The following is a 23,778-nucleotide window of genomic DNA, read 5'->3' as shown; positions in this document are numbered from 1 at the left end:
ATTCGCAGCTTTTAGTGCAATTACGGGGATAATCATAATTCGTATATTTATTAATTTTATGATAAATTATCATATATAATATAAGAATAATGATTTATAAATTGAATTAAATTAAATTAAAAAAAAAAAAAAAAATTAAGAAAATTAAGAAAAAAATTAAGAGAAAGTAATTCGCTTTAATTTTTAAAAGAAAGGTGAGAAGTATTTTGCTATACAATAATTCTCAGATCCCTCGTTTTATAAATCGTTTGTGATGACGTAATATTTTTAATCTCAAGACAATTACAAGAAACATTTTGCGTATTAAAATCCTTTTTAAGTTTAAGCATATTATTTTTAAATTAATTTTGTATTTCAAAACTTTTAGAGGCGTGAGATTTTTAGTTTCTGTAATCTTTAAGAATTGTTGATGATTAAATATTTGATATTTTCCTTTAAGGCAAAAGTTTCTTATATTCGTGCCTTTATACTAATAATATTACCGACACTCAGCCAAATGTCTTATTGAATATAGTTGGCTTTTCAAATGTATTAATTTTTTTACAAACGACTAATATCTCTTGGTGTATCAAGCGTTCTCTTAAACATTTTATTTGATGTTTCCGTAATATGGACACTGACAGTTGCGAGTATTCTAATTATATCAGTACATCACTTCTATTCAGTGTGGCAAAATTCGGAATATACAACAAGTTATACAACATAGCTCCCGTAACTCTTTAGTATACGTATCGTATATAGTTACTTATAATATATAAGTATAGTTCGGTACGAAAATAATTTAACGTGTTATCACTTGACTCATCAATTGTGTATGATACTGTTACCTATTCCGATCCCTTCCTTCATTCTCTCTCTCTCTCTCTCTCTCTCTCTGTCTCCCTCTCTCCCTCTCACCCTCTCACCCTCTCTCCCTCTATTTCTCGCACTATGGATCTAGTTCATTCGTTCGTCTTTATTTCGTGGTTTTCTCTCATACTCACTCAAGGTTAAACTGTCATAATTATTTATACGTATGTAGAACTGTTTCGTTGAGCAAACCCGAGTGATCAACTACGTAATTTGCACACACATTGTCATTAGTTGATTTCAAATTTTCGTTCCTTACCCTCAGACGACAATGCATTCGCGCACTGAACAATATCATCAGCCTCACTAATTTGGCTAAAAATACTTATAAACAAGAAGCTCGTGAATTCTGTTCTTGGCTTGAGCCCAGGCGATCACCTACGGGCAACTGGTACCAAAACGTGGGAAAAAAGTACAAATACAAGAGAGATAGCAACTTCGGGACAGGAGGCCGGAGCAATACTGAGAGCGCCAGATGATGGTAAATCGTCTCCGGAGTCATCATCGATGTCATCGTTGCCTTCATCAGGCCTCATCGACGGGATACCATACTCGCGCTTATAGTCTATAAACAGACAAACAAACAAATTCGCTCATTGCTAATGAATTGCTATTAGATTATCGCTAATTCATAATTTACATATATTTTATTTGAAATAAAATTTGTTAATCAATTATAAAACTAATAACTACGCTTTTTAATTTATCTTTTCACGAATTTATCAAATTATTATTTGAAATAGAATTATTATCTATTTAAAAACGTTATTAATTTTTCATGCTAATAAGTGTGCTAGGAAATTGAAAGAAAATAAATATCGAATTTTATATGCTTTGATTTATCGTAATGCAGATAAAATAATTAATTTTAATAAATTACACTTACTAAATATAGAGAGACTCTGTATTCATAATTCATTAACAATAATTATTTAGCAAATATCTAATGTGCTAGCTAAGTATTAAATGTGGTATATACAAAAATGAGTATAATTTTTATCCATGCATTGGTAAAAGTGTACTTCAATCAATATAGATTTCATGGAAGAATATATATGTATAATGATATGTTGGAACTTCAACTAAAGTAATTTTAAGTGACTATGAGTTTCTTATCCTTACTATTAGCAAATTTCGTATCATAATCATTTTAATTATTCTTCATCCCATATAAGTAAGATGTTAACTATACGTACCGTAGAAAAAAAAACGCAATATCATTGTAAGCCATAATTTTATAGCCAGTATATTTGAATATATTAATATTAATGTTATTAATATTTTGCTTAACACCTACGAAGCTATTATTGTTATATTTATCATTTTTATTGTTTCGTTCTAACGTTAAGTACCATTCTATTCCGCATAAAGAACTGAATTTTTAAATATAATTTATTTAGTACGCTCAACACCATCAGAATCTTAATGATTTGCTAATAATACCATTACTGTAATAAAGTATTATAAATAAAAAATGCCGTTAGAAAACATTAGACATTTTATTGTATTATATTTTATTCGATACTTTATATCTATTTGAAGCTTACTTTTGAAGAAAATCTTTATTTATTGTATTGTACTTAAATAATTCGAATGTAAAATTATTTTCGAAGTATATATAATATAAATATACATAGAATAAACGATGATATAGGAATAAATAAATGCATTTTCAATAGAATAATATAACATTTAATGTGATTTATAAACATATTCATATTTAAATGTTCAAATTATCTAATTAATATATTTTACATTTTAGTTTTTTAATGCTTTAGTATTTACGGTTTTCAGTTCAGTTCTTTACTACTTTATTTTATTCTAGTCGTTTCAATTCTAAGAAATTCGATCATTTAAATGGAAGCCAATTTTCTACCTTTAATCGAATAACTTATTCTTGAGTATCATGTATGCGTTCAAACAACACAGTTAATTATATTGGTCACTGCTGATATAAATTTAACAGTCATATCTATACATTATAATCAACTTACCTGGATTTCGCCATTCTTCTACTTCATAGTCGTTAGGTCGATTGTGTAGTTTTTTGTTACCGTTCTTGACTACAAAAGAAAATAAAATAGTCTTATACATAATATTATAAAGAAAGTATCCATAAATCAGTTGGAACTACATACATGTTTATAAACACGATATTTTATAATTATTAATGCATTTTAAATATGTAAATTACCATTCTTTTTTACAGTAGAAGTAACATGACTTGGAATATGAGTACTTGTTGGTGGTGCTGGAATTTCTATAATCGAAAAGCAATATAAATATTTATTCTAATTTTTATTTAAATCTGTGTTATATAAAATAATAAAATAATAATGTATTAATTTTAGAATAACATTTAATAATTTTAACTGTTCCTTCAAATTTACGATAAAATTTCCATATTTTCGAAATAATTAAAAATTTTAATGTAATTTCAAAATTCTTTTATCTTTACATAAGAATTATTATGAACATATAAAAAGATACATCAAAATGAAAATATTTCTAAATTGATTATTTTAATATTTGGTGAATTTGGTTAATTTGAAGTATAATTTTCAATTTAATATAATATAATCTATACTTATTAAATTAGATTAAATTTTAAGAAAAGTATGTTGTTTTAATTTTAATAAAGAAAATAAGAATATATGTTAAGTACATTCTATATATTCTGAGGTGCGTCTTTGAGTTTTGGATATTTCAAATAAATTGAAAAATAAACTAAAATATATCGAAAAATGGTAGGTTAAAAATATAAATAATATACTATATTATTTTGAAAATTGTTTGAATGTATGAGAGGGTAATGTATGGATTGTGCATACATTTATCTCTAATCACCTATAATCATTACATTGTTATCAATACTAATTCTTCAATACTTAATAATGTGTAATTTACCATCCAGCTTGATGACTCCATCAGTACCACCTAGAGAATTTTGTGCCACACACTTGTACGATCCAAAGTCCTTTAGTCCAACATTTCTAATATTGAGCTTCATGTACTGGTTGTAGCCATTCTTAGTTATTATTGCCTCGTATTTATTGCCTACAACCGAACGGTAATTGCCTGGGCAAGTAAGATCGAGTTCATAAGTGTTGCAACTACAGTATGCATTTAATATTGCTAGGATAACTAATGCGCGAGCGACATTATTATGAAAAGAAGGCGAGTTAATGCTTTTTACTTTACAATAATGAATATGTTTGCCGGTAGAACATTTTAAAGCATGAGAAATTAGTAGGAAATAAGTAAAGCTTGAGATTTCTGAACACAAAAATTGAGTATGAAATTTTAAACGAAGTATTTAGATGAAATTACCAGAGACAATCATGTCGCCATGCTCGGTAGTCCAGTAATTTATTGAGTCTGGATAAGCTTCCGTATGACACTCGAGAGTCACATCCTGTCCGACATAAGCTCCCTCTAATTGATTTGGTATTGATAACATTGGTGGAACTGTGAATTATAAATAATCAAAATCGAAGGGTATAAAATTTTATTTCAGCAATATAAAAGTATCAGCGATATTGTAATTGTAATAAATAAAAATGTAACAATTCTGAAACAATCGAGAATCAATGAAGTATAATCAGCCTGAAGGAATATTTTAGCGAAATATCAGATAATTTCTGAATTAAATACTATATTAGAATCATGAAGGATTATCGGTTAAACTATTAATCTTAGGTTAAACTATTTATCATAGAAATGAACATTACATCAATATTTGAAGGGTTAAAACAGTTAGAAATTAGAAAGAACTTAAGACGTGGGATATTTAATTTACAGAGAATATATCAAGAAACAATATTAAGTAGATAATGATTATTCGTAAAATATTTTTCATATATTGAAGTAAATATTGTCATTTATTTAGTTATTTAACAAACTATCGTAGGCTTATGTCAATTATAATCAATTGACGCTAAAAAATCCTACACAATACGTTTATTGCATAGATAATTATCAAAATCAAAACTTCCACTGAACAACACATAAACAAGAGAAACATGTGTCTATCTATACTACTTGTGTACAAATAACATCCCCAATAGATTTAATATCGGCTCACGAGCAAAATAATCATAAATGCAGGGTGATTATTAATTTATTCTATTCACCAACATCGACATTTAAAATTATCAATGTAAGTTCATAAGCATATAATGTATTCCCATATTTTCATAGGGAATATTCATTTTATGATTACCAAAATTTTTATTTAAAGATACATTTTATTTGTGCGTAATGTGAATTACTAAGTGCATACATATTTGCAATATCAAATTTATATTTTCATATAACAGATTTTATATAAATTAAAAATAGAAATTCGTAAGTTTTATTTACATTATTCTCTATGTTATAATTATGAAAATACTCTTTATAAATTTGATTTAACGTTATTATAAAAATTTATTATATTTTTACGTTATTATAATAGCACGTAAACTATGATTGAAGTTGATCAAATAACGACTTTATAAAAACGTTATACAAAATAATTGAGGAAATTTAATAAAAGTTTATATTTACATAATATATGATATATTAGCTCGTTTTATTTGAATTTAATATCTTTAAGACTATAATAATGTTATACGTTTCTTGACCAGAGGGATTATTGAGGTTAAGTACAAGTAATTAAACATTGTAAATGAATCTATTTATAATCGGATAATATTTAATGCAATTTTTATATATATTATAAATTAATAGAGATGATTGTCGTGAAAATTTCTAAAATGGTTCGTATTACAAAATAATTTTATATTTCAGAATATTTCATAATAATGATTTATGGATATCATAAATACTTGATGGTTCTAAAGAATTCCTCATAATATTATCACAAATATTTATTACATAATATTTATTTATTATAATGATATAAAAATTTAGCTAAAGGACAGAGTATGTTATATATTACACGTGCAGTGCTGCATCTTTTAAAAATAATTGCCGAATCCTTAAGAAATAAAGAATTCTACGGGTTGGTATAAATTTTATGGAACCAAGGCCCTTAATAATATTTTAAACACTATAATATACTATAAAAGTTAAAAAATAAAATAATATTCTTTTCGTATCTATATATCTTCTATCTTTTCATACGATTATTGATAAATTTAATTATTTACATATCATATATTAATTATGATCTAATACATGTAACTTATTTGTAACATACTAATTGAAAAAATTAATGTAAAATTTATTCATCGAAAACTACTCAATTTCCAATTGTTCTAAATACATAACTCATACGGAATAATATTATTATTTAACAATTTTCTAATATTTTATAATAAATTACACATTTTTTATATAATATATTATAATATTTTATAATAAATTATAAAGAATACTAACATTAAATTAAAAATTATTAAGATTAAATTAAATATTACTACTAGTTCTAAAGTTGATCTAATGAGAAAAAATGTATTAATAATGAGAAATGAATTGAATTTAAAGAGGATATACGTTGCATCCATATATTTCTCACTTATAGCATACATTAATTTAATATAATAAAAGAAAAATGATTGAATGTAAAATGATGAACCTGAACAAAATAGTCCAAGATTTAATGTCTAGATTATTGAATTTAAACCAGTAAAAAAGTTAATACATTTATAAAATAATACAGAAAAAAACATGGACCAAGGTGAAAATTAATAAAAAGTAATGAAAGAACTTGGAAAAATTATACGCAATTAACTAATTGTGTATGAAATGAAACAAATTGCATTTAATTTATATTTGTTATTATTATCATAAAGGTGTAAATATTGAAAAATGCTATAAAGAACAGATTGTAGATGAAACAAAATAGTACAATTAGATATTGATAATTAAAAATTGAATATAATCACATCGACATGCAGCTACTCAGTGAATAAATAAAATATAAAGATAATGGAAAGCGAGAGCAATACTATGTTCACTGCTTATTAAAACTCTTCTCTCATTCTCTCCTCTAGGTTTCTATCTCCCTCTCCCTCTCTATTTTGCTATCTTCCAATTTACTACATAAGTTTGGATGGAGGTAGTCTCTTATATGCTTGCATAAACTACCTTGCGCACATCATGAATATTAGTGCTTTTCATTTTATCAGCATTTCCAGCTTTATATTCAGAACATGAAAACTATGGAAGTAAAGAAGAAGGTGAGAGAATAGCAGGCTGGAATAAATCAACTTTACAGGAACTTCCATCCCTGCTATGTATTAGATAAGCTTTGAGGGGATTATTATATATTAAGAACTTTAATTTGTAAAATATTCGATTACACATTTTTTATAAATTGATATGTTGAGATTACACATTTTTTATATATTGATATGTTATATGCATATATATATATATATATATATATATATATATATATATATAACTTTCCTTTTTATTTCTTATATATGCATGTGTATTTATTATATATACACATGTGTGTGAATGCTTCACCTATAAGAAATAAAAAGGAAATTTTGAAATCTTCTCATAACTATTTCAATTATTTTTTTCGTAAAAATTTTTTGCATTTGTTTGTATTTGGTTTACTTTTTACAATTAATATTGTAAATTATTGATATTAAATGTACTGTAACTAAATAGTTCATTTAGCCGATGGAATTTAAGGCAAATTATTTATAATTTTTTAAATCAATATTATGTGCTATAAATTAAATGCAAATTTTCACCTGTAAAAACTCTGTTAAATACATATAATTTAGGTAATTATAACTTATTTTATACTTTCTCTAATGAAAATCGATAATAAATGTATTTCTTAAAGTATGTAGCTAATTGGTAAATTCTCTTTATAGAAATAATTCTTTATTATTTAAAGCATTTAAAATCTTTTAATTATTAATATTTATATTATATTCCTATAAATTATAATATCGGAAATAAATTTTATATAAATCATAAATTATATAATATAATATTATATATCATATAATATAATAAATAATAATATACTTATGTTAAATTCATAAATTCGCGTTCGTTTATTATTGTTATGTACACAATTCGATGTACTTTTTACAAATATATTATTTGTCATTTACCATTGATATCGATTATCCGATCGTATTTATTTATCCATTTTTTGTGATTTAGTACACATTGAGTTTGTCAGTTGAATACTATTCACATATAATTGAAAAATATATTCAAATTCATTGTTGAAACATTTTAAATCATTAATTTTATTCAAATTTACAAATAAATAATAATCAAAATTACAATAATTACATTAAAAGGATTGGTAAATTTAATCCTTGCCATGCCTTAACCTTCTGAAATAATTTCATATTCTATTACAATATAACTTTTTTTTTAAGCAATTTTATTTTACATTTATTGATAGTGAACATCTATATATACTATCTTTTTTTAATGTTATTGACATCAACATCCATAAAATTGGTAAAGCGCCAGGATGTGAATGACAATGATATATGATAGTATAGCCAAATAATATGCAATTTCTTTATGACAAAATGCATTATTTCATTAATTTTTTTCATAAATTTATTATTTTTAGTTTCACTTTAAAGACTATTATTGTAAATTAATATAAATAATTCCCTTTACAAAATTCATGCCACATGAATACGATCATTTGTGTTAAAGAATTATAACGACACATCACATGCATGTTTATACTTACATTGCACTTTTAGAAGAACTCTCGTACTAACCCTTGGAGGAACTCCATTAGCTGCGATGCATAAGTATGCACCCATGTGCAGTCGGCTGATTTTTGTAATATGCAGTACTTCGCCATTAACAACATTTACTAGGAGAGAAAAGATAAAAGGGAAATTAATATTATTATCCATTCTCATCGATACAAAACATTTGAATACAAAGTTTTCAACGATTTCTTGCCCTTATTATTGTATAGTACAATGCATGGTAATTCTTGTACAAATACAAGTTCTTAAAGAACATGCCAATTACCTTAGTACATGATAATAGAAATAATTGGTGGTAATTAGAGCATGAGAACTTTGCGAATATAATTATTTAAATTTTTAAAGTATATATTTTTAATACATTGTGTTAACTTTTATATATTATAATGCACAAAGAATTTCGTATTTTCGAATACATTAAATTAATAAATATTCATACATTATTTCAATATATTAAATTAACAAGTTAATACATTAACTTTTTAAATTTGAATTTAATAACATAATATTTTTAAATATCATTTCTCAATTAATTAATTTTATGTCATTATTAATTTATTGTTTACTTATGATATTTATATTTAATATGAAATAATTCATTATTTAATTTCATTGGTTGCTTAATTATTATTTTTTTTACTAATAATGCTAAAGTAAAGTAATTAAAGAAAAAATGAAAAAATATTAAGTATTTTATATTAGTTAAATGAATGTTTGAGAATGGCGTTTTTATTAATTTTTCCAAAAATATAGCATATTTTTTTAAAAAAATAATACAAAGAAATTTATAGTTGTAAGTAAGTATTCTAGTTTATAACCATTAGATAATGCATCACTGCAGCAGTCTACAGGATGATCATATGTAATATTAATTTATACTTATAAATATTATAATTAAATTTTTAATTATTGTTTCAATACAGATGAACATTACAATAATTTTATTAACGCCATTGTAAAGTACTGCTTTTATTAATTTTAGTGATACGAAACACCAATCTATGGATGTTTCCATGCATTGATTGTATATTGACAATATTTTATTGTAATTTCATATTACAACTTTCTAAAAAATAACATAAGTTAATGTGGAATATGACCATTCGACAACAAATGTAATGTTTGACAACAAATTTTTATTCTGTATTACATTAGAGAAAAAGTAAATTTAATAAATCAACATATGCTATTTGTTGTAAGAATATTTAATATTTATTGGAATATTGACTTCAACAAGCAAAATAATAATAACATGCATAAATTTATAATTGGTTATTATACGTTTCTGCAATGAAAAACTTTGGAAAAATGAGGAATCGATTAATTTATCTGATATTTCAAATAAAACTGTTATATTATTTTTTAATTACATCTTCATGAAATATTAATAGTTATAAAAGGAAGAAATGTTAACTAGTACTGTATTTATTATATAGTATGTATAAAAAGGGATTGTATATTTATGCGTATAGAGATTTCATACAATTACATTATTATACGTTTTTTACATTAAAAATTCATATATGTATGTGTATGTATGTTTATATAAGTACGCTCCTTTACTTTAAATATCTTGTTTAAATAAATTTTGACTAAAATGAAGCTAAAATCAATATATAGTATCTGTAAAATCAAAATGTACTTGAATAGATTTTGAAAATACATCATAGATTGTTTTATAATAATAAAATACTATAAATTTGTTTTAAAAAATCTTGTTTATGTACTCTTATATGTGTATTTAGTTATAATGTATTTAGTAACAAATATATAGTAATTACATAGTATTTAGTATTAAATAGGATTAGTTATAATCTATGATTCACTGTTGAAGATATTATGCAAATTAAATCCTTTACAATAATTTTTTTATTAGTTTTAATTTATTATTTTCATTGATTTTCATAATATTATTTTCTTCTACCAAAATTGCACACATTCTTTATAAGCGAAAATTTTTGTCGCTCGTGTCATTCTTTATAAGATATTATAATTTTTATGCTTTAAAACTGCACTTCATTCGTAGATGAAAGTTTCGACAAGTTATAATGCAATAAAAATTATGGAATTAAGAAAAGCTACAACAGCCATCTGCTTATGAAATTCAATTCCAGTAAGAATTTTTACTATTTTTACCTGATTTAGGTAGAATGGCAGAAATGCAGAATTATTTACGAAGAATTTTTTACCAATTCTATTATAAAAGTAGTACTTGCGCCTTAACATTAATAATACTTAATATTATTATTATTATTCTTTGGGTATAGAATGAATTCAGTATACTTTTTGCTAAATTTGATAGCTAAATTTATAATAATGTAAGTATTATTAAGCAAATGCAATTATTACAATATAATAAATTTTCAAAATATAGATTTTTTTACGGTAAATTAATATGTTTTTCTAATCTATGCTACATAATATGAATCACGTAATACGAATGTAATGATATAGGTAAAGACGACGCTAGATAAACTGAAAGGATAAATTGCATATAACTTGAAATATTCTACTATGAGAAGAGTGTTTTCCTGTTTCTGGTTTTGTATAAAGTCACCATGCTGGTTTCCAACGTTCGATAAAATGCACAAAGTGTACTTTTCCGGAAAACCGGTTTAACGGTTCCAACTATAAAAGTAAAAGTATTCTGTATCGTAAGAAACTTCGTTCCTCATCTTAGGAATTCTACTCTAGAATATCTTAAAAGCATTTTTATTGTTATTCGAATCACGTCAAGATATTAAAGTTTTAAAATACATACGTTTTCATTGCATAGTTTATTAGTTATAAAAATTGTCGGAAGTGCTAGGGTTTCGAAAATCTGAGGCTGGTTCAAGTTAAGACTATAAAAAAAATTTTTCAAAACTAGAACATGATGAAATATAACTGATGCAAATAATCGTGACTCGGTTAATGTAGATGAGTAACTCAATAATCGTCACAATTTATCAATCAAATATGAGAGCAAACAAGAGAAAAAAAGATTTTTATACAAACATTAAAACTTAGAATTTAAAAAGTCTATGGATAAAATACTAAGAATATAATACGAAGTAAGTGAATATAAATTGTTAATAAAAATATTATATTTGTAATATGAATTTTTTTTCATTTACATTGTACATTAAATGTTAGTAAGTTAATTAATAATTGAATATTCAGTAAAAAATTCGTAGAAAATTAGAGTTCATATTTCATTTGAATAAGATAGCGCATTCTTTAAATAACATACATGACAATAATTATATTAAATTTCATAATTTTTGATAAATTTTAATTAAATCTTGAGAATTAACATTATAATATGTATTTCAGTGTGCAAAAATTGAAAATTGTGTTGTTTACAATAGAATTGAATTATTCATTTTACTACATTATACTGATACAATATACTCATATATTCTACTGATATAAAATATATAATTATAGGTTAAAATAAAAATGAATTGTATAAGTTTTACATAGAAATGCTTAAAAATCAGTATATTTACGATATTATATTATTTGCGATGTTATTTGACAATTTAAATTTTAAATATACTTTTTGTATAACTGCAATTTATTTAATTTCTCAGAAATTCAATTCAATTATATATTTCTATATTTAAATAATAATATGAAGGCGAAAAGTTTATATCAGTTTGTAATCTATGCTCTGTTGCGTATCAAATCCATTACCGAAAATATGAAATTAAATTAATTAATTAATTAATTTGTATCTTGTACTTCGTTGTTATATGTTATAACTATGTAAATTTGTAATAATTTATTTATTATCAGAAAATGAAATGAGTTATTTCTAATGCTGCTCTTTACTATAGAAGTTTTATAGCTTGTGAATATAGAATAATTATAAAAATACATAGCTGGACGTGATTTTTATTACACTCAAATGCAATTCGATATATCGTGAGGAAAAAATATTTCGTAGGAATATATTTATCCGATTAAGATTATTTATCATCGTGGTTGGTAATTTAATGCAATAAAGCAAATTTTCATAGACCGCGTAATCATTTGGGAAATCAAAGGTTGATCGACGATTAATTTATCGATCGACTATCGATTTTATTCAAATTTCAGATGCCTATAGGCAGTGATTAAAAAATGCTTTAAGCTCGACCCATTGAGCAATCACACAAACGAAGAGAGCTTTAATCAAATAGTCCCGATTACGATAACTGCGTAATTTTTGTGACACATGAATATACAAATACACGGTAAATATGACAAAACTACATTCAGCTTGACTCTTGATGATACGATTGACAAGCAAGATTCTGGCAATATTTGTTTACAATGTTTGAATAATATTCATATCGCACTCACATAAATGAGGTCAGAATGGTATCTTAGGGATTCTGTAGAAATGAATATAATCATCATAATGAAATTCAAAGAAGCGATGTTTTTCCTTTTAAAGAGGATTTAGTTATAGAAAATTAATGGCTAATTTCTCGGTTTCAGTCATAAATTTATGATTTTAGTAAAACAGTAATTATCATTGTATGTATGAAAGAATATTTGCAATATTACTTTGTTACGGAAAAATATATGTATGGCTTAAATTTTATTTAAATGTTGGATAAGAATTCAATTTTATGAAAAGAATTTTTCAATAATAATTATTATAATCATTATGATACGAAAAAGAGTACATTACAATTAAAATAGTATACACTTATTGAAAATATCCTTCATACGTTATTTCATTCCAACTGTAATTATATTTAGTCTTGTATGTAATACAATGATTTGCCCTTCGACATTTGTTATATATTTCCTTCCATAATATATTATTATTAAATTATAGTGTGGAGATCATAGTTTCTTTCGTTTAATTTAAGAAAGATAGACAAGTTAAGTATAATATTATGTATTAACGTTTTTAAGTATTTTATTCCTAATATTATCAATATATTTCAGAATATAATAAATATAAATAATATTATAAATTATTAATATATACCATTTTTATTTTTTAATTGAATTTAGTTTATTTCAAATATATTTCATATAGTGCATAAATGATATAAAAAATTCTATTTACTGATTTATCTGGATATTCTAGAAGTAAAGATGATCAGGTATCATTATTATGTATAGTTGCAAGTAGAACGCGTCAAGTTTTTAAATTTACCTATTGCTTTCTCAGATCGATACTTACCAACTACGCATCCATCATATCGAAATATTAGAGTTTCAATTTTTAAAATTTGTATTTTGTGGTAAAATATCATTTACAAAACGTCAAGAATTTTATGTTCATCATGAATAATTGCATAAAAGTTAAAAGAAACAGAAGTTCCATGGAAATTATAAAATGTTAATATTTTTAAAAGCTTATAGCTGTAAAGTAATAAAGGCCAATCGTTATCATCAGATTAATTGAATTTAATTAATTTGCTGTTTTCCTAAAATATAATCCTACAAAGGCTATATATATATATATATATATATATATATATATATATAATATTGAGGATTAATTAATTAAAAACTCTTGCCATAAAGAACTTAATCGATATAAATTACTTATGAAAGTATATACGCACGCGCGCACGCGCGCGTATGTGTGCGTGCGACTAGTTTCTCCATATTACTAAGCAATTTATAATATAATTGTGTAAAAACTACTTAAACTAAAGTTTAATTACGCAATGTAGTGTTTATTCCATGATTTGACAATTCTAAAATATTACTAGACGTAAAATAAGATTAAGTCGGTGGAAGAACGCATGACCGGGTACGTAAATATCCATTAAAATCAAGAATTAGAATTTCACTTTGACAAAAAAATTTATGTGTATACAAGTTTTTATAAAAAAAAAATATACATTTACATATGTTTGTGTACATTCCAATATGCTTTACATAAACATTATATGAAGAATTAAATGATTATTTTATATTTATTTAAAAAATACCAACATATGATTACATATAAAGCAAATTTTAAGATTGTTGGTTTGTGTAGTTTTCTGTAGTTTTCAGTATATTCTTACATCTATGTTGCTTACGATATTTTATTGAATTTCATTATATATTTTTTCATTATTTACACATGCTGTTGTAAATATTCATCAGTAAATAAAGATGTTATTGAAATAGAGACGTTAATAAAATCTTCAGTCACGTGAAAAGAAGATGCTGCAGCGGAAATAACAACTATATGAGTAAGGAGACTTTTGCTAGTATGAGAATGAACTACCAAAGTGAATAACCTACCCGAAAAAGTTGACTGTGCTGTTTGTGGTCTACCTTAAACTGCTGCTCCACATTGTCTAAGAACACTTCGGATACGCGCTCTATATCATAAATATATGTTATATCTATTCTATCCCATAAACTTGCGAAATATTATTGTGTTTACGTACATACATACACGTGCACGTATAAATTTACATATACAGGAGAATTATTGTCAAGCAAATTTATTAATATTTTTATAAAATATATTAATTTATCACATTGATATATTACAATTTAATATAAAAATACTATTTCAATGCAATAAAAATCAAATATTGTTAAAGAACAGTGATTCTGTAAAATTAGAAACACATAGCCTATTAATATTGGTGCATATTAAATATATCGAAGTTCAGGCTTATTATTCTTTTTTACATTCTCCGAACTGGCAAGTACGATTCACAAAAACTTTGGATGTGTTGAATGCTCTGTAGTAATGAACGAGTAAGGGTATGGAAGTAAAATCAAAGAAATACTAAAATTCAATGATGATGATACAATTTCGAAGACATTTGAAACTGATTACCTGCCATATTCGATAGATTATCATTGGCCATTATAACAGACATATAATAGAGTTCTATAATAAATCTTCATTTATATGATTATTATATGACTAGTTACTACTTTCATATTTCTATCGATAAAAATTCAGTTACACTTTTCTGATTAATATGTAGCCTAATAGTAATTAATTTAATTCCATACACGATAACAATATAGTGTATGAAAATAAAATATTTTGCACTCATTTATTTAATGATTTAATGAATTAAAAATACAGATTATTATTAATATTTATTATCATAATGATATAAAACAACATTAATTAACTCATCAAAAATTTATAATACAATATCACACAATTATTTATATATCATAAATATGAATAAAGTTTTATTTCATATTAAATTACCTTGAAAAGAATGTATTATTTTTTAACATATAAAATTATTTTTTAATGTATTATTTTAGTTATTATAAGGTAATACTTTTTAAAACAAAATTTTCATTTAATACATTGTGTCCATTTATAAGTAAAATTATTTATACAAGAAATTTTCTAGTGTTTTTATATTTATAAATAGAAGTATAACTTATTTCTATATGAAACTTATTCAATATAAGAAATTATTTTGAAGAAAATATTATAAATAATATTTGATTTTAGAATCTTCAGTTTGGTCATAATATATATTTGTATATAAATAATTATTTGCAAACCATATATTGATATATAAATTAGAAAATTATTATGTTAAAATAGAAAAGTATATATATTCAAGAAATATGGTGATACCGTTGTACGTGTTAAATTTTGAAATAAATATTGAAATAATTTATAATATTAAAATTTTAAATTAAATAGTAAATACAGCACAACAAAATAATGTGTATATATATAAATCAATTGTCCTCGAATAAAATATTAACGCTTTCATATATTAATTTAATACTTCGGAAATACTTTAATTTTTCAAATATTAATTCAATAATAATTATTAACACTAATTTATTTTTAATTTCAATGTGAACGTGCCTCTCTTTTTCAGAATACCCATCTACTATACCCACTTATTTCGTGATCCTATATTACATATTTTCTCCTCATATTATATATAAATATAAATATAAATATAAATATCTATTATTACATCGTCGATTTAAAAGTCTATAAAAATTTACAATATAAATTTCAAATTATCATAAAAATAATTAATAAATATTTTTGCTTCAATTTGGTTTATAAAATGACTGAATTTAATTTTTATTTTGTTTTATAAAATTATTTGCTAAGTTTTATAAAATTTAATTAATTATGTTATATGGACTGATGACATCATACAATGGATGAAATTATAAGTAAGTAGAAAAAATTATTGTATTTTTATTATGCAACTAAATACATAATTATTATATTTGTTATATTATTTGTATTATTACTGTATACATACATATATATATATATATATATATATATATATATATATATATATATACATATGTAAATATATGTATGTACATATGTAGATATACATTGAGATATTGCTAGATGGACACCGTATGAAAATTCATCAATAACTGTTACAATCAGAATTGATGCTTTATGTAATCGATAAAATTTATATTCCAGAGCTTTCGAAAAATATGCAAAACCAATTTGTGATATTTATTAAATATAATCGAAGCGATTATTGTTCATGTTTATAATGAAAAATTGTAAAAATTTACATAAATCGGATTGTTCCAATAAGTAGTTTGTTCTAATTCAATTATTTTGAGGCTGTAAAAATTTCAATATGGCAGCTTCTTTAAATTTCGTAGTAGTCGATAATAAAAAGATAAGACACAGTTATTTTAATACATTGCATTTCTTTTTACCTATTCTTATTTTTTCAAATTTAATTTGTCGGTTTAAAATTCAATAGGGAACTACGACATAATTGGTTCATCCCCCCACCCCTGTTCGCCCACTCTCTGACTCACTACGTTTAATTTATATTTTATATTTAAGCAAATTCTGTACATACTTTATTTTGCCGATATTTATACGCACTGTAGTGGACAAAAGTAGATGAAGTCGGAAAGCGGAGAAAGAGGCTTCAAAGAAGAAAACTGAGCTTTTCTGAGAAAAGATGCACGTGGGAACACCGGTACTCAGTGCAAACCTAAAGCTAGAATGTCTGGAGGCTATCAGCAGACGAGTAATGGTGTTAAAAGTACTGCTAGTACCCTAGAGAGCAATACATCAGTTGGTAATGCACCAAGGCTTTGAGAGTCATCCTAAACGGCTTTTATTCAATATTATCTTCAATTGTGGGAATAATGTTATCTTTCTTGAACGTTTCAAGTGCGCATCTCTCTAATGTTTTTACTCTTATTCTATAAAAATTTCATGCTTTCATTCTGACTGAAGCTGCCTCTCTTCTTGATTACATACGTATTATTTAAAGATCAATTAACTTAGAACTCTCTTCCAAATTTTTAAATCAAAGAAATTTTCATATATCTAATTTGACAATAATTTTCATTCTTATTGTCATAGTTTACTTTTCAAGTACTTTGTGCGTAATCTGGTAAACTTTTAACTGAAACTATAAATTTTATTTAATAAACTAATTTATCGTCATGGGAGAACAGAAGTACAATGATGATTAATAACTATATATATAATTTTCATATTACCGTGTACAATAACAAGTTATAGAGTAAATTTTCAAAATTGAATGTCACGTTATTCTACGTATAAGCATAATATTATGACCTTGACTCAATTATATTTTATGTTCTATGTGAATTTTATATTTTTGCATAATGATGTCATTAAATTAAACAAAATGCCTAACTAACGTATTTATTTGAAATATCGAAATATTTCATATTGTTACAAAGGAAAATCTTCTGATACTAAAACGTCACTTTTCATCAGTAAGTACTGCATTCTTTAGCATTTGTAGGTCAATTGGAAGAAGTTGAGTATCTTGCTTGAGGTGTGCATTAGCATGTAATTTTACAATGTGATAGCTTATGTAAAATATGTGGTAAAAGCATGCTGCATAAAATCATTTAATTTAAGTAATATTTTCGTTTTAACCCAGTTTAAAGGCTTATTCAATTATTATGGCACATATAATTAAAACTATAATGTAACTAAATCGAGTACCGTATATTGAATTAACATGATGCTTTTAAAATTCAAGCCGAAATTTCACAATTACACTATTTATAACAAGTATAATAAATAAGTAAATAATACTATTTAAATATATTATTGAAATAATTGAATATTGAAAATTTAAATATTGAATTGAAATAATAATAATATGATACTCGTGAGTGACAATGCTTACGAATTGAATTATTTATTAATTATATTCTATTAATAAGCAATAAAAAATATTATTTAATTTAAAAGAAAGTTTCTAAGCTACGAATTCATAGATACGCTTATAATTAAGTGAAATTTTTTTTTTTTTTTTTTTAAATAACACCAATACTGTGTAGGTGTATCCAAAAAAAATTAATAATAACAAGCTAAGTCATTTGGATTGAATTGTAAGAAACGTCGAGTCCTGTATTCGTAATGAAAATATATTCTATATATTTTGATTTTGAACGTTCAAAATTTGCACTTTGTAGTCCATGTTGATCTAGCCTTAAAATTCAAATTCACTCTGTGAAAAGACTTTTCATAATCTTAGTTAGTTTCATATTCATTTCTTGCGCGCCGCTTCTCACTTGCCCACGGCTATCTGCTCGCGAATACACGCACGCACGCACGCACGCACGCACGGACACACTCACGCACGCACGCACTAAGCTGCTTTCAACGGGAAACAAAAAAAATCGAGTTCCATGTCATGAAGGTTAGAACGGGCCGTTGAATTCGCGGGCTTTATTCTCTGCTGTTGGCCCGCATCGACGGGTTTCCGTGAAGTGTCATTCGCGGCTGAATAATTATGTTAGAGTAGCGAACTGCTCGACCGCACGAGTTGGTTTGAATTTCGATGCTGGCGTAGAGTCAGTAATAATTGATCGTAGAAATGGCGTTGCTCGTGTACCGATAGGGCGATTTCGAAATTTGAAGGTACCGAATTCGCGCGCCTACCGCAAGTACGAAGTGAATTACGCGCATACGAGCGTCAACCGGATCACTTCCGACGCGAACAAGCGTGCGAAAGCTGCATCTGGTTACGGCAGAATTGATTTATAACGATTGTACTTTTTTTTGTACATTTTCGGCCCTATGCAGATGTTTTATCATTGAAATGACGGGCAATAATGCAAGATGCCCGTATAATGATTAAAAGAGCACATATCCTGCTTATGGTTATTCTACATAAATTTTTAACGAGTCTTTTCGAATTATTTCTCTCTGTACTACGATGTGTTTTTAATAATTATTTTTAAAAGTTTTGTCAGCACATTATCTTCACCCTAAATACTTACAGTATTACTTATCGATAAAATTATCTTATTATTTATAATAAAGTTATTGCGAACGTCATGTAATATTAATAATTAATAAAAACGTTATGGCCGTTATATCAGAAAATAAATATTTGATGTAGATCCATAAGATCACGGAAGGAAGCATATTTACATCTAAATTTGTATCAATTTATTTATAATGGAAAGCATGATTTTCAATATTCGCGAAACGTTAAAAGTTATTTTTTATTTTAAACAGTCATTATCACGATTATTCAATTATGTTACACGTTAATGAACGTAAAAATCTGATTTCAATAATCGCAAAGGAATAAGTAGATTTATTATTTTATTTATTTAGTATGTTACTTATTGATTTATTTTTAATAATTATTATTCAACTTTATCTAATGAACTTCATATAAAATTACATGTAAATTGACTGTCCAATGATCACTATTTAATGACGCAGTTAATATTATTATATTAAACATCGAATTTTTGCACGTAAATTTGCGGTCCGTACAATTTTATTTTTTAAATATTTTATATAACTTGGAATATCATATTTTATATTTTCTTTTATCGTACGGCAGGATGATACAAACGGCGACAAATATAATCTTCTACGTGAGTGTTTTCCCAATAATTCAGCATTAAGTTAGACCGCTACTTCAATACACTTTAATTGAAATATACAAAAAATATAAAGTTATGCATGAAAGAAATTTAAATGAATCGTTAGAGCATAATACTTACATAAATATTTGATAAAAGAATAGAATCTTTAGATAGTTTTTGATGTTGCGTAATTGGCTAGAACTAGCGTCAAACATAAAATTTCTATATCATAAAATGCAAGCTCAAGGGAATGATAATTAAAAGGGGACGTTCGTAGTTGCTAGTTCAATTAATAAGATCCCACTTACGTAAACTGTTATTGCATATATTACATAAAGCTTTGCGTACTGATTTATTAAAAAGACTTACCGCTTTCTCCATTGTAGTTGATGTTTTGTCCATCTTCTCGTTGCCACATAACGTAGGGCTCGGGATATCCAATTGCCTTACAAGTCAACGTCACGTTCGAAGCCTCGCGTACCACCATATCTGTGCTGGTTTCCTTGGTAACGAAAGACGGCGGCACTGTCATCAGAAACCATGATTAAGATGAAACGACATATAGGTAGAGAAAATTGCCAGCTGAATATATGTTAGGCAATCGATTCTCTACCGTTGGTTGGCGAGAGGAGGCACAAGGAACAAGGTAGAAAAATTTCAAGTTTGAATCCGTGCTCGATGAATAGTAATACGTCGATGAACGTTCTCATGCTTATATTTAATTTTCATATTTTGTGAAAAATTCCAAACGGCATCCAATCCGCTCTCGTAATATCAAAAACATAATTATTTTAACTTTTTTGCCAACAGTTTTTTTCTTTGTTATTTGTTACCATAAGTAATATATTATATTTTACAATTTTAAATTTTTGGTTCGTATCACTGTATTAAATCTATAATTGTCAATAATATAGCAATAGTTGATCAATTATCGTTTAATTTTAAATTTAATTAATATTGCACGTGAATAATTGAAAACAAAAACTCTTTATTCTCGTAAAATATTGAGGACTAACGAATCGTCTTATTATTACATTATTACGTTAAATTATCTAGACGAGTTTGGAAAAGTCAATAAGTAGTAATTGCTCATTAATTTTATTTTTTTTTAACTTTGAACTTTCGTTAATATTTTATATTAATATATATCGCTTGGATCCTTTTTTTTCACAAAGTATATTCAATATGAGTCAAATAATTAATCGCGCAATGCTATAAAATCATTGACAAAAAAATTAATTTACTCTCAGATTTATTTATCGCAAAAGAAATTTAATGCAATTTCTCATTTCATGTCTTTTAATCCAAATTCCGTGTATTCTCAAGACTTTTGTTATCATTACTTTACAAAACATTATTATATTATATTTACTTTATATTACACTTTTATTAACTATTTATATTAACATTATATTATAATAACTATTAATTTATATTTGAGGTTGATAATAATAATACAATTTATGTGATCATGCAATTCACTCGATTCTGATCTGATTGTACTTATATTTGTAATAGAAAGTATATCGTCAGACTTATATTACCATAGTTAAATTATTTTTATTAGTAAGAAACATTTGGGCGTCCCAAGAAACTAAAATAAATTTCTTCCATTTAAATTTACAGGCTGCTTGCAAGCACTTTAGTTATAATTGGCATTTAACTTACCGACAACCTGAAGGTATCCTTGTCGACTCCTCATAGGATCCGTATTAACCTGGCACATGTACCATCCTCGATCGATTTCTTGAACGTGTTTTATATGGAGATACCAGGTCCGATGATCGGTATATGAAAGCGATATGCGCGGATTTTGTGTGATCACATTGTGATGAATCGATATAATGGTCTGAGTATCTACGCGAACCCACGCGACCTGATAAAAACGTACAAACTTTAAAATGACATAGAGGAAAATCTGTGTATCGAAAGGATAAACAATGTCCACTTGTTTTATGCATTTTTATCAATACGCTACACTCGCGTGGCGCTTGTCGCTTAATATTAGCATACGCGAGTCCCCTAGATCTACACAAGTACACAAGTGTGCCATGAAAACATCGGCTAAAAGTGGCGGACGTAAAAGAAGACATTACAATAAAAATTACTTCCCTCCTAGTTCATTAGAGCTCCATAGATAATGCTTTGAGGATGAGGTTTTTTATGAAAATTTGAGCGACTCTCTTCGAAAATAATAAAGAAAGGAATGAAATAAGGGCATGATCCCAGAGCACTCTTACCTCAGCGTCGAGATATCTCAAGTGCAATTCGGATCAAATCGACTTGCCGGCCTCGATGAAAATCGAATCCTCCCACTCCTCTCCAACATGCAACTCTCGCTCTTACATATATAACACGCCTTTCTTCAGTATGCGGCACACGCTGAATAAGTCGCGCAAATGCAAGCAGTATAATTCCCATTTGCACTGGGAGCATGTCCCGCGTTATTCCAGCTACTTCCCAGCCTCCCGTCCCGGGAATCCTCGAGAAATCTGTCGCAGCTCAACCTGGCCGGGAAGATTTCTACGCGAGCGTCCCCTTCATTCGCTCATTCCGCGACATTGTATACTTTATCGCACCTCATTTTATTACGCGACTGTGTTTTTTTTTCTTTTTCTTTTTTTGCTCTTTCTTTCATTAACTAGGCTTTAAGGTAATGCGCACCGCGTCGACGACAAATGTTTAGCGACAACGCGGATGAAATATCTCATTAATGCGCTTATTTTGCCACTTATATCGTGGATCGATCGCTTGCTTACCGTTATTCCTGTATTATGGCTCTTCGAGAGAAATTATTCTCCATACAATATCGTAGAGATTTTCATAAAGAACCTACCAGTTCCCTTCCTCAAACCTAACATCCACATTATTCTGCAATTAAATATTATAATCTTACTCTAGACTATTCGTATTGTTGAATGGAGACTTAGCGAGTGAAGTGTTTGAAAGAGAAAAAAAAATCACTAGTGCTTCGAATACTATTTAACGTAAATTAATTACCATGAAGTTCAAAATTCCCACGGGTAATAACCTCATGTTTAATAATGGGCTCCTCTATCTATTTTGACGCTTCGCGTTATATTCGCATGTCGTACAATTTCCACATTCATTTGCACGTAACTAAAAGTGAAAAAATTCTTCCATTTAATTACCACATATTTTAAGATATACAAACTGTAAAGTCCATTGTATTTAAAGCCTTACAATAGTGCAGCCCCCACTGCTACAAAAGAGCAGTGAAAAATGAAACGAGCGAACGATGAAATAAAATAACGGAATGTCGTAAAAGGAATACCTTATAATTCTGAAGGTTGTCGACGACGCAGGCGAGGAGAGCGTCGCGGCCCACGCTAACTGTGACATTTTGTATCGGCTCCGCCAGTATAGGTAGCGACGAATCTGC

General features: G+C 26.2%; 1 protein-coding gene across 1 annotated transcript; it reads right to left on the bottom strand.

The window, feature by feature from the left end:
• Positions 1 to 968: 968 nt before the first annotated feature.
• Positions 969 to 23,778, bottom strand: LOC105362410 (lachesin; the record flags this gene model as incomplete). Its single annotated transcript, XM_011499851.1, has 9 exons — positions 969 to 1,414; positions 2,844 to 2,912; positions 3,044 to 3,109; positions 3,757 to 3,927; positions 4,180 to 4,317; positions 8,543 to 8,671; positions 20,745 to 20,900; positions 22,044 to 22,251; positions 23,671 to 23,778. Coding segments are annotated over 9 exons (1,236 nt in total), but the record flags the coding sequence as incomplete, so codon positions are not given.

This window comes from Ceratosolen solmsi, unplaced genomic scaffold, assembly GCF_000503995.2.
Source record: "Ceratosolen solmsi marchali unplaced genomic scaffold, CerSol_1.0 scaffold35, whole genome shotgun sequence".
Classification (NCBI taxonomy): Eukaryota; Metazoa; Arthropoda; class Insecta; order Hymenoptera; family Agaonidae; genus Ceratosolen; species Ceratosolen solmsi.
The sequence above is the reverse complement of the archived record's forward strand: the minus strand, read 5'-3'. Positions and strand labels throughout refer to the sequence as shown.